This window comes from Acartia tonsa, chromosome 14, assembly GCF_053477335.1.
Source record: "Acartia tonsa isolate MP-2025a chromosome 14, ASM5347733v1, whole genome shotgun sequence".
Lineage (NCBI taxonomy): Eukaryota > Metazoa > Arthropoda > Copepoda > Calanoida > Acartiidae > Acartia > Acartia tonsa.
In genome coordinates, this window is record NC_137273.1 from 41,175,275 (window position 1) to 41,188,981 (window position 13,707).

At 43.7% G+C, this 13,707-nt stretch overlaps 1 protein-coding gene across 1 annotated transcript; it reads right to left on the reverse strand.

Annotated features, from left to right (window-relative positions):
- Positions 1–96: 96 nt before the first annotated feature.
- Positions 97–10,529, reverse strand: LOC145305474 (uncharacterized). The gene is made up of 5 exons (XM_080147093.1): positions 10,325–10,529; positions 9,155–9,194; positions 1,783–1,859; positions 991–1,063; positions 97–180 (listed from the first exon to the last, which is right to left on the reverse strand). The coding sequence occupies exons 1-5, from the start codon at positions 10,402–10,404 to the stop codon at positions 97–99; spliced, it is 354 nt and encodes a 117-aa protein (XP_080003219.1). The 5' UTR covers positions 10,405–10,529.
- Between the last annotated feature and the right edge of the window lie 3,178 nt (positions 10,530–13,707).

Genomic DNA, 13,707 nt, shown 5'->3' on the forward strand with positions numbered 1-13,707 from the left:
CTGTCAAGTCGAACCCGGACTTGGGGGTGAATTACTGTCAATATACTTTTTTTACAATATGTCTAAAGTTTTGTACAATTAAAGAATTTTAAAATCCTAATGTGTTACCTTAATTGCAGAAAATTCAATATCAATGATGAAAATTGCTACTGATATAGGTCCGTTCCAACTCTTAGATAACTACAAAAATACTTTATGTCAAACTAAATTTTAATTCATTGTGTTAATTTAAAGCGTAAAAATCTCCGTTATGTGCCAGGGAGTCGTTGAGTTCGAGTCACAGTTCAAATTCAGTTATAAATGGAAGTCCTTTAAAATGGTAATTCTGCCGCGCTGTGTCAAATTTAATAAGATAAATGGATTGGCCAACGAATGGAATAAAACTTTAATTTTTTAGATACGTGAAGATAATGGCCATGCATCTACTATTTTGTCTGATTTAAATCTGAAATTGGTTTAGGGATGTTAAAACAAGGATAACAACAACCATAAAAGCGAAGCTCTGAAATTGAATAACAAATGAACATTAACACTTGTAGAGTGTCAGAACTGAATAAGCAGATTATTATTGCACAAGTATAAACAAAATTGTAAGTAAATTTGTTGCAAAACTGCCAAAATACATAATACTGTTTAAGGACATATTTACATTTATAGGACTTGATTATAGAGATGCTTCGCTTATAACATTGTACCTTATTGTAATAGGACTCAGAATTCCATAAATTAGATGAATAAATCTAACATTCAAAAATTTGATGTTAAAAAGTAAAAACTCAATATATTTAAAATGGACATACGGACATTTTGGTAATGACTATAGAGTTGCTACGCTTTCTAAATAGTACCTAACTACTACAGGAATCGCCATACAAAGTTTGAAATCGATGGGATAATTCTAACATGCCTAAATTAACGAAAAGAGCTAACCGTGACTGACGGACGGACGGACCTACCCTAATTATAGAAAAGCTTCGCTTTTAAAAATACCTGAATGATATCAATAAGCCTATCAAGTGAAGCTTGAGTTGCTACTGTAATATTATATCTATCTCCTAACATTCTGAACAAAATTATCATCCTTTTATTAAAGTAACAGAATGTCTATCTGTTTGTGTGTGTGTGTGTGTGTGTAGTTTCCACCCGCCTTTCCTTCAATATAAATTGGTTCTTTATTTTTCCTTTAAGATCTACGTTAACACTAAACCGATTGAGTTCTCCAAATTATAAAAAAAAACTTCACATAGGTCCTAGGTATAGAAATACTTAATAAAATTAATATTTTAACACTCCTGCGTTTGTCCACTCCGACGTTTGGGATCCTGCGTTTGTCCTGGAACCGTGTTAGGTATTTTTAAAAAATCTAAGCACTGGTATTGTTTTAGGTTATTTTTTAACCCTTCTTACTCCTTTGAATAAAGAGCACCTAGATGTTAAGGAGGTAGCTGTTACTCCTAAGAAAAATATTTCTCACTAATAAATTTCTAAACTTCTATAAATACTTTTAGCCTTTAAAAATATTTTACAAATTGAATTATCTTATAACTTGTAGAGTAGCTATGCTTATAGGGCGATTCTTCGTATTTTTCACAGTAGCTTTTCTCCTATTTCTAGCCCCTGCGGGGAACTCTAACCTTGTGGGGCAATCACCTAACCCAATATAACCTAACCTGACTTAAAATAACCCATAAAAAATAATTTTAAAAATACAACGAATCGCCCCATATGGAGCGATGTTACGAAAGGGACTATTCCCAAATATTCTTTTAAAAAGTTTAGAACCTGAAATTTTCCCCCACTATAACGTGGTCAAAAATAGCAAATTTGCCAGAAAAATCCCTCCGACCAAGAGAAAAATCCTTAAAAACAAATTAATAATTTAGTAAATTTTTAGTGAATGTCTGGTAAGCCGAGCGTACTCGGCCCACGGGGTAACGAGTTCGGATTCAACGGGCCCTAGCCTTTAAGTATTCTACCAAACAAACAAGCAGGATTCAATCATACAGAATTATATATTTAAACTGAATAATAATTACAAGTTATGTTTACTATATATATACAACAAAAATATAACAATGGTTAGGTTTGAAGGGGGTGTGGGGCGCTAGGGCTTAGCGCCCGACGGTAGACAGGCTGTGGGGGCAGCGGTGGTAAAAGGGGAGGCAGTGCCTCCCGATTATATAAGCGCATGATGGACTCGTGATAGTTGCATGTTCAAGTCCCCTCCCCACATTTAGGCAGGCTAGTTTGACCGCCGGGTGCGGGGTTAACAGCGGTCATGAGATGGATAGTGATATAATAGGATTAGTGCTGGGGGTTTGTTTTCATAAGTCACAGCGAAGCAACTCTGTAATCGGCCTGTCCGTATGGGTGTCGTATTACCACAACCTCCCCTTCAAGGGTTGCGTGGCTCCTGAGCCACCAGGCCTTGAACCTGGGGATACGACAGCCGGCTCATGCGCCGGACAGGCAGTTCTTGGGGCACAGCTCGATGGAGGACAGCTCGGGCTACACAGGCTCCCCGGGACACTCGTTGCTCGGTCTGACTGTGGTTGGTGATCAGCATTGTCAGCTCCTGGTTGGCTTCTAGGCGTGGGTTGGCCACGGCCAGGCCTCGCCGCTGGAAATTTTGCCTCGTCTGCAGGATCAGTTCTGTCGCGGCTGGTAGCTGGACACGGAGGCCTAGGCAGACTCTGGTGGTTCCTAAGGGTGGAATGGTGATGGCAAAGGGCGCATAGAATTCCATGGGGGCGCCTGCTTGATTCAGGTTGCTTGGCCTCCTAGCTCCGACCCGGATGGGGATGGCTGTCATCAGCAGGGGGCACATGGCTTCTTCTTCTTCTTCTGGGGCGGCTTCTTCCATCGCAGTGGCTGGCTCTTCTCCTACAGGCTCGCTGCTGGCTGGCAGGTTCTCCATGTCTGAGTCAGGGTTCCAGATGGCATCTCTGAGTGGCTCTGGAGCGGGCGGCTGCGGCGGCGGTTCGTTGGGCTGCTCCTGCAGGTTTTCCTCCACTGGGTCACGATCTTGGCCGCTAGGCTGTGGGGCGGCTGCGGCTGGCTGGTGCACTGGGAACTCTCCTGGGTTGCTAGCTGCGGGCGCCGCCGCTCCAACTGGCAGCTCTGTGGCATCCTCGTCGCCGTCCACGTCAACTTGGATGTCGTCTGGGATCTGGTGGGCAGTCACATCTCCAGTGTATTTGCGCAGTCGGCCTACATGCGCGGTAACTTCTGAGATTCTGGCTACTGGAGAGGCAGGTTTAATGACATAATGGACCTCTGTAGCTTTCCTCACTACTTTCCAGGGGCCAGTCCATCTTTTGGTAATCTTGGCTGCCTTTCCTGGCACCAGGCGAGGGGCCAGGTACCAGACCAAGTCTCCAACCTCATACTTGGCCGTGCCTTCGTAAGCTGCCGCGCTCCTCCTGATGGCTCCCTCCTCCTTCTGCTGGATGGCATCATAAACTGCATAGTAGCGCTGCAACAGAGCTTGGACGTTGGCTGGAACTGAAGCATATTCGGTTTCTGGCAGCCGTAGCACCATGTCCACCGGCAGTTTGGCCTCTCTCCCAAAGAAGGCCAGGAACGGGGTCACACCAGTAGATCTGCAGGCCTTGGTGTTGTAGGCAAAGGCGATGGCAGGCAGGTGGGGCTCCCAGTTGTTATCGTCTCTGTCTAGGAACAGGCGCATGCCTGTGTTGAGCGTCCTATGAAACCTCTCCACTCGGTTGGACTGCGGGTTGTAGGGTGGTGGATGTGTCAGGCCAATCTCGAGCCGGGAGGCCAGTTCCTGGAATACCTGGCCGGTAAATTCCATTCCATTATCGGAATGGATCTTCAGGGGGCATCCGAACGTGGCCAGGTGGCGGTGCAACAGGGCTTCAGCCACCGTGAGGGTGCGCTTGTTGGGGATGGCGTAGAGGCTGACAAACCGGCTAAATCCATCTTGGCAGGTGAGGATGTAGCGGTTCCCAGCTGGGGTCTCTGGCAGTGGCCCCACCAGGTCGATGAATAGGACTTGCTGTGGATACCCCTGGCGGGAGGGCACGTGGATCCCCTGCTTCAGCCTCTCCTTGGTAACTTTCTGGACACACTCAGGGCAGGTTTGTACCATCAGGCGGACGTCACGGGCCAGGTTGGGCCACCAGAAGTGCATGGCAACGCGGGCGATAGTTGCGTCCATCCCAAAGTGCCCAGCCATGGGGGTCCCATGGGCTAGACAGAACGCGTCCTTCTGGAGGGCCGAGGGCAGCAGGTATCTTGTCCTCTCCCCTGTCAGAGTCTGGTCAGTGGTGATGAGGCAGCCATGCTCGTCAAGCCCCAGGGCTGAGAAGCGGCTGGCGTACTGCTGCTCGTCTCGTTCCTTGCCACGCAGCTCAGCCTTGGTTGGGGCCTTGCCATCAGCCACCCATTGGCGGACACGGAGCAGGAGGGGGTCCTGTGTCTGGGCTTCCAATACTCTAGCTGAATCCAGTCGGGCGGCAGGAGGCCGGCTAGCTGCGGCCTCCCCTGGCTGGCCCAGGTTGTGGATATACTCAGCCTGCTCTGCTAATTCTTCGGCGCTAGCCGTTGGCATGTTGGCATCTTCCCGGCGGCTGAGGGCGTCGGCGTTGGTGTTCTGAGTGCCAGGCCTGTGGCAGACGGTAAAATCCAAGGCCGCTAGCTCCTCCTGCCAGCGGGCCACCATCCCTGTGGATGTGTTCAGTGATTTCATCTGTAGCAGGGCAGAGGAATCAGTGTTGATTTGGAAGCTGCGGTAGGACAAGATGCCGTGGAATTTTCGGATCCCATAGATAATGGCGGCCATCTCTCCCTTCCAGGACGGGTAGCGCGTTTCAGGGTCGGTTGTCTTGCGCCCCACGGCGGCAATCAGCCTCTCCTTGCCCTCCTGGCATTGACTCAGTATGGCAGAGATGGCGCGGCTGCTGAAATCTGTGGTGAGCTGGAACACTGCTGGTAAATCAAACCTGGGCGGCGCTCGGATGGGGGCCTGGCGGAACTTGTCCTTGAGTTGCAGCAGCTGGGCTTCCATCTCAGGCGTCCAGGTTAGGGCCTTGGCCGTCTTCTGCCGATTCATCTCGTAGGTGAGGTCTGCATACTCTGGGATGAACAGGCGGTAGTATCCGAAGAAGCCCAGCAACGCCAGCAAATCCTTGGGGGTGCTAGGGGCTGGCCAGTCCAAGATGCGGTCAATATAGTCCTCTTGCATGGCTATCCCCTCACGGCTGAGGGTGTGACCCAGATAATCCACCTTGGACCGGAACAACTTGGTCTTGGCTGGCTTGAGGCGGATCCCTCCCCTGCGGTGGGCTTCCAAGACCTCTCGGAGCCTGGCCAGGTGGGCCCAGGTATCCTGATGGAAGGTCAGGACGTCGTCAAGGTATGACTGGAGGTTGGCTGTGCCTAGTGGGTTTAGGACCCCTGCAATAAACCTGGAATAGACAGACGGTGCCGTAGCCAGGCCAAAGGGCATCCTTTTCCATTGATACAAGCCCCTGGGGGTGGTGAAGGCGGTGCAGGGCCGGCTATCCTCAGACACACGGATGGTGTAGTAGGCGGCCACCGCGTCTAGAGCACTGTAGACACGGTGCCCGCCAGCTCGTTCCACCAATTGCTGGATCCTAGGCAGGGGGTAGCTGTCCAGCTCCAGACACTTGTTGAGGGCCCTGTAGTCGACGGCCCAGCGGGTGCTCCCGTCCTTCTTCTTGATGGGCACCAGGGGGCTGCTCCAGGCGGAGTCCGACGGCTCTATAACTCCTTCCTGCAGCCAGGTGTCCAGTTGTTTCTCCAGTTCAGCCTCTTGCCGCGGGTTCAGATCCCTGAATCTCTGGCGGATCGGCTGGGTCCCTGGTTTGAGGCGCAGCTGCAATTCAACCACATCTGTGCAGCCGGGGGTAGAATTGGAGAAGACGTCCCTGTACTCTGACAACGTAGTCCAGACCTCCTTCTTGAGCAAGGGATCCTTGCGTAGGAACTCATTGTCTTCCATCTCCAGGGCCTCCCACAACTCTTGCATGTCTATAGGCTCAGCAGGTTCTTGGAACGAGTGGAGACGCGGGGGAGGCGTATCAGAGACCTCCAAAATGTCAGGTTTGACCAGCTCCCCTGCCACTGGGAGGCCAGCATCCAGCAAGAGGGGCACCTCCCCCTCATTGACCACCAGTACTCTGAACACAGTGGCAGAGCCAGGCCTGTGGGCATACAGGCCCTCTGGAATGACAAGGTCCTCCCCAAACCTCTGTTCTGGGGCAGCTAGTTGAATGGCATCCTTGGTGCGATGGCCCACTAGCTCAACAGGGACCGCCATAACCCCGCGGCCAGGCAGGACCACCCGCTTGGCTGTGCGGAGCTGGGGTGGTTGACCGTCAGTTGGAGTGACAGCGCTTAGCCTATACGTGGCTGGTGAGGGGTCGCGACTTGACGGGCTCGGCTTCTGGAGAGGCTGACGTGTCGGAGCCAGGCGTGGCTCCGGGGGCGTCCGGCCACGATTTGATGGGCTCGGCGCTGGGAGAGGCCAAAGTGCTGGGTCCAGCTTTGGCTCCGTGGGCGTCCGGCCGCGACTTGACGGGCACGGCGCCGGGAGAGGCTGGGGCCTGAGAGCTGAGTGTGGCTCCGGGTACATCAGACCGCGACTTGACGGGTCTGGACTCGGGCTTGGCTGGTGGACTGGCTGGAGGTCCCAGGTAGAGGGGGCCAGGTGGACACGGCTGGCCGTTAATAAAGGTGTCAGAGGAGAAGATGGGTTCTGGAGGGCTGGCAATCTCAGGAAACGTTGTTGGCAGGCTCTCCCTTGGCACCTTGGGCACTGGGGGCAACCCCATGGCTAGCAGGTTAGCTCCCTTGTGTGCGTTGAGCTCAGCGTCCACCCAGTGTGTGCCTTTCTCAACCACACGTGGCTGCTCAGGCAGGGGGCCTGGCAGAGGCCCCTCATAGCTTAGCTCTCTCTCGGCTGTCTCCCGGTCAATGGGGACGCCACGGAGTGGGATAAACTCCCCACGCGCCCACAAGCAAGGTGGTTGCATGTCGAAACAGAGCCTAGTTCCGAACTCCTTGAGAAAATACCCTCCTAGGTTCAGAGGGTGTGAGAGATTTCGGACCACAGACACGTGGTATAGATGGAGTATAAGAGTGTGTGAAACTGCCATATATAACTCTTTTAATTTTCCAATTACCTGGAGGGGCTGGCCGTCCTCATTAGCAGTCAGGATCTGGGTGTTGTCCGGAATCAACATGCGTTGCACGCCCATCGCGTGCATGAGGTGCTCAGAAATTACAGCAGACCCTGGTACACGGTTGCCAGAGTCAATCATGGCATCAACCTGTACATGCTGGGCAGGGTCAGGAGTAGGAAACCTCACCCTGATATGGCAGGGGAAGTGGAGGTCCTGCCCTTGAGACAAGGGGGCCTCTCGTTCGGCTGGGGTTGGCAGAAACTTTGGTGGTGGCCGCACCGCAGCTATGGTGGTATCGCTTACCATGGTGGCTTAGACTGTAGCTTCGAATCACTAGAGCTTATTAATTATCACTTGGTCAACAATTTTATATTTATTTTTATCACTTGGTTGACATTTTATACACAATGATGTGTTATTATCACTAGGAGCTCTAGGTGCGATTCTGGAAGCACTGGCAGCAGGGAATGTCCGTCCTGCAAGGTTCAGAGGGGTGACGGCGGTAGGGAATGACCCGTCCTACAGCGCCGCTGGTTCGAATCCCGACAAATGGCGGCAGGGAATGGCCCGTCCTGCAGCGCCTCGGGTTCGAATCCTGGGAGGCAGCGGCAGGGAATGTCCCGTCCTGCCGTGCCTGTGGCTCAAAATCTGCTATCCGTCGCAGTGGTAGGGCTTACTTGTGTGCTGAAGCTTCGCAGCCACACATTGCCTTCTTAGGGAGACCAGCACACAGCTGTCTGTCTCGTAGGTTTGGCCTGGGTGTCCTGGGGCTTGTCCCAGCTACACTTGCCAATTTAGACTCAGTTTTGTAGCCGTCTGAGCTAAATTATCCGATTGCCGTGGCTGCGCACCTAGCGCTACTCCTACACGACACGGAAAAAGCGTCTTAACTGGCGCTTTTAGCAGGCTAAATCTGCTTGCCGTAGGCCAGAGGCCCACATATTGCGTTCAAAATGATGGAAATTCGACCTAAAAAGGCCGTCTCACGGGTCAGTTGGCGGCTGATTGTCCCCTTACTTGCCAAAGGGTCCAATCAGAGGTAGAATAGGCTAGTTTCTGTAAGGCTCGATTGAAACACGCTGACACCAAGTTCTGGTAAGCCGAGCGTACTCGGCCCACGGGGTAACGAGTTCGGATTCAACGGGCCCTAGCCTTTAAGTATTCTACCAAACAAACAAGCAGGATTCAATCATACAGAATTATATATTTAAACTGAATAATAATTACAAGTTATGTTTACTATATATATACAACAAAAATATAACAATGGTTAGGTTTGAAGGGGGTGTGGGGCGCTAGGGCTTAGCGCCCGACGGTAGACAGGCTGTGGGGGCAGCGGTGGTAAAAGGGGAGGCAGTGCCTCCCGATTATATAAGCGCATGATGGACTCGTGATAGTTGCATGTTCAAGTCCCCTCCCCACATTTAGGCAGGCTAGTTTGACCGCCGGGTGCGGGGTTAACAGCGGTCATGAGATGGATAGTGATATAATAGGATTAGTGCTGGGGGTTTGTTATCATAAGTCACAGCGAAGCAACTCTGTAATCGGCCTGTCCGTATGGGTGTCGTATTACCACAAATGTCTCTACATATACATGCTTTACACTCAAAGTGTGTACTAAAAAGCTTTGATTCCTCCACTCAGCCGTTTTTATAAGTATGAATAACGGAAAAAGTACTTACCAACCTTATAATTTCATTTTTAACCTATCATTTGAATTATTCTACAGTTAAATTGTTTTTGTAGCATATACAATTACATAATATAACAAAATATATTTTTATCTTGTTTCAAATTTGCCAGCATATTATATACAAAAAAAAAAATCTCACAATATTTGTGGCAAAGCTACTCTTCAAATCAATACATTTAAGGTGTCTAAAATAATGTGCTTAATATTATCTTTTTATTTTAATTGGTGAGCTTTGCTATTATAAACGTTGTTATCCTTATTTTGAAGCTTAAAGAAATGAATAATTAATTACCTTTAAGGATACTGAATCATCAACTGAGTAGCTTTTATGACTAAATAAAAAATACTTTGATAAAATTTTAGCATCATATTGCAGTTTGATAATATATCCTTCTAGTTTAATTCAAATCTAATTAATTTCTGCTGGTTTAAAACCAGTTCTAAACAATACCAAAAACATTTGTATCATATGGTTTTATATTAATTGTCAACGAAAAAGAAAAGAAATTTACGGAACAAATTCATTTTTGCTGCTTATAAGTTTTCATTTTGCCATCCTCTGACAACTGTCGATAATACTGTGAAGAAACGGTGGCGGAACCTCCGCTACCGCCGAAAACCACCGTTTCTCGCCGAATTTTTTTTGCCTTTTCTCGCCATAATAGACAATTTTCAGTCATCTGAGCAAACTTTTTTTTTATAAAAATTTCCCTTATATTTTCACTTGACACTTTACAATTTTTTAAAAATATTGACATGTTTGAAATATTAAAAGTAAAAATATAAGGGAAATCTTTATGAGAGAAAAAAAGTTTTTTTCAGATGATTAAGAACTGTCAAACTTGGCCAAAAAAAGGCATAAAAAATTTCGGCGGGTAACGATGGTTTTCGATAAAAAATTTTGGCGGGTAACGACGGTTTTCGGTGGGAGCGGCGGTTCCACCGTCGTTTCTTTACAGTTCCATATTGTTCTTCACAAAAGCAACTGCTGTGCCCAATTTTAAAGCTGTAACTCTTTTATGGGCTGAGATCATGCACGTTTAACTTTTGGTTTCAAAAATTGGCACATCTGCCTCCCCCCTTTTAGGGATTTTTTTTTATGAAATTCGTTTTTGTATAATTCTTTATTTAAAAGCGCAAATACAATTTAAGTTGATTAATTTAGACATCTTTGATAGTTGGAATGAAAACTACCTGCGATCTAATTGGTTGAATGATGTATGACACTTAGCTTCTCCAATCAGAGCGCAGATAGTTTTCAATCCACCTATCACAGATGTTAAAATTAATTAAGTTAAATTGTATTTGCGCTTTTAGATAAAGAATTGTACAAAAAAATTATCTTAAAAAAATCCTTAAAATTTGATGCAGATTTCAAATCTACATCTAACATTAAAATTCTTTCCATCTTACATATCTTAGTATACATACACTATGGAAATAAAAATAAGATTGATTATACCTTAAAAACATAACAAATAGAGACCAACAAGTTAGGAAGGATGAAAGCAAACATAGTCTCGATGAACATTTCTTCATCATTTTATATATTTCTTCTGTGTAATAATTACTATTCTGATACTGGAAAAGTTTTGATTACTTCTGTAGTTAAAGTCAGGTATCTTTGGAGATGTACAGTAGTAAGGTTTTTTGCCTGAAGCTTTAGGTTTTTACATCTACTGTACAAATTGAGTTCTTTTAGGGAACCTATAAAGTTGATCTTAGCCCAGCCAAAAAAGGTAGCATGCTATTTGAGTCCCTAGTGGCAAAATTATAAACTATATTTATCTCTTATCAATTTTGATCATGGGTTGTTTGTGTGTTTGTTTATAAATGTTTGTTAACTATATATATAAAAAGTCTTTTTTATTGTAAGTTATTTGTAACCGGATTACCATGTGTATTAAACTGCTCTCATCCCTGTAAAAATCACGCCCCTCGATTTTTTCTTCTTCATTTTTTCTCATAAAAACTAAATTACTAGAAATACCCTCTCCCTCTACACTTACACAAGTGCCCCTAAAGACCTCTGGTGGCATAGCCGTTAGTGTATGGATAAAGAACATTATAACAAGGATGACAACATCCATAAAAGCGAAGCACTGAAACGGTAGGACAAACGGACATTAACACTTATATTGTGTCAGAACTGAATAATCAAAATATAAATGTATAAGAATCAAAGCAAAATTGTAAGTAAAATGTGTTGAAAAACTGCTTGATTCAGGATAATGTTTATGGACATACTTACATTGTTAGGACTTGATTATAGAGTTGCTTCGCTTATAATATTGTTCTTTGTTGTCCCAGGAATCAATATACCAAAAATCAGATCAAACGGATAATTAGATCACATAAAAATTTGTTGTTAAAAAAGTAGAAAATCAACATGTTAAAAATGGATGTACGGACATTCTGGTAATGATTATAGAGTTGCTACGCTTTCTAAATCGTACCTAACTACTACAGGAATCACAATGCAAAGTTTGAAATCGATAGGACAATTCTAACATGCCTAAATTAACGACGAAAAGCTATCTATCTCGGACGGACGGACGTACGGACCGACCCTAATTATAGAAAAGCTTCGCTTTTAAAAAGAATAAGCATAGAAATGCGGAAAATAAACTAAAAATTCGCTGATAAGGTCAAAAGATAATAAAATAAAAACTAGTTTTAAAATACTCATTATTCAACATTTTATATCTCACAATAAAAGAACACTTTTTCACTTAATCTATCCTAAAATGTCTTTAAATTAAATAAACTTTAGTAATTAAATGGTATTTTTTTTAATGAATAGATTATTTTATTAAGATGAATTCAAACACTTTTAATGGCAACTAAAAAACTTCCTGCTTTGAAAATGTTAGGTCAATACTAAAAGTGCGTGAGCGTGTGTGTCACACGTTTGGTTAATGGTTGCTTGCGCGCTCGTGTGTATGTGTGGCGATTTGTCAGTGTGTATGTGTGCTTGTGTGTGTGTGTGTGTGTGTGTGTGTATGTGTGGCGATTTGTCAGTGTGTATGTGTGCGTGTGTGTGTGTGTGTGTGTGTGCCCCTATGTGACCCAATATACGAGTTCAACCAAAAAATTTCACTCTTATCAACTTTTAGCAGTATCCACTCATTTTAACTAAATTTTTATACATTTTTTTAAATATGGCAATACTATAATATTGTCGAATAGCCAAAGCTTTATAGAAAAGAAAAAGTAAAGTTATTTATAATATAAAAATATTAAATTTCAATTAATAAAACATACCTCGGGATAAAATATATATATCAAAAAATAAATCAATATTAAAGTATAATGTTTACTAATAAATTTTACAGTTTTCTCAATTAATATTTAGATCGTAGCTGTTTTGCTGGGACACATTCCACCTTCAACAACAAAAACACTAACTGCCCATTTCTCTCCCTTACACACACTCTCACTTTTTTAACAGCGAAGCTTTTTTATACTTAGGGTAGGTCCGTCCGTCCGTCCGTCACAAACGGATAGCTTTCTTCGTTAATTTAGGCATGTTAGAGATGTCATATTGATTTCAAACTTTGCATGGTTATTCCTGTGGTAGTTTGGGACGATTTAGAAAGCGTGGCAACTCTATAACCATTACCAAAATGTCCGTACGTCCATTTAAAACATGACGATTTTTAACTCTTTAACAACAATATATTTTTCGTTAATTTTGGCATGTTAGAGTCGTCATATTGATTTCAAACTTAGCATGATGATTCCTGTTGTAGTTAGGTACGATTTAGAAAGCATAGCAACTCTATAATTATTACCAGAATGTCCGTACGTCCATTTTAAACATGTTGATTTTTACTTTTTAACAACAAATTTTTATGTGATCTAATAATCCGATCGATTTTTTGTATACTTATTTCTAGGACAACAAAGTACAATATTATAAGCGAAGCAACTCTATAATCAGGTCCTAAAATGTAAGTATGTCCATGAACATTATTCTGTATCAAGCAGTTTTTCAACAAATTTACTTACAATTTTGCTTCGATTCTTATACATTTATATTCTGATTATTCAGTTCTGACACTAGACAAGTGTTAATGTTCGTTTGTCCTACCGTTCAGTGCTTCGCTTTTATGGATGTTGTCATTATTACCTCACAGAGTATATTAGGTGTCCCTAATTAAATGATGCTCTCTGCATAGGAGTTTGTAGGTTGTACTGATATCATGTACTATTGAATATTCAAACTCAATTCTTTCACAACCAGAGTGTTGTCTTTCACAAGTAGTGTGTTTATATTGCAACTGAGAAATAAAAGTCAACATATAAATTTAAAATAAATATTTCAATGTTAACTGAAACAGTCACATTTTCCCAAGAGAATATCTCAGACAGACAAATTGACAAAGTAAGCTGTAAAGTAGATGCTTAATGTTCATATAAATCATGATTTTTTGCAGTATATCTTTAATAACAGCTTAGAAACGGTCATATTGTCAATGATAAAAAAATTAGTATTCCCTAGAAGTTGATCAAATTTAACTTCTATTTATAGAAAACTAAAGATCCGAAGACCGACAGGACTAGACCATGTATTTTTGCTTTTGGAATACTAAACAACAGTAAGAAAATGCAAAATTTAAATCTATTCCAATACTTTAAACTAATTTACTGAGTCAAGTTTTAAAATAAATTTTTGATTAAGAAATTAATGACTGTTTTAATACAAAAATTTATATTTTTTCTTTCTTTCCAATTTTGTTCTTGATGACATTTTGTATTTCATGCAGTGCCTCAAAAAAAAAAAATTTTTTTTCCAAAATAAAACTGTCAAATTATACAAGATAAATTATAAGATATCTGATC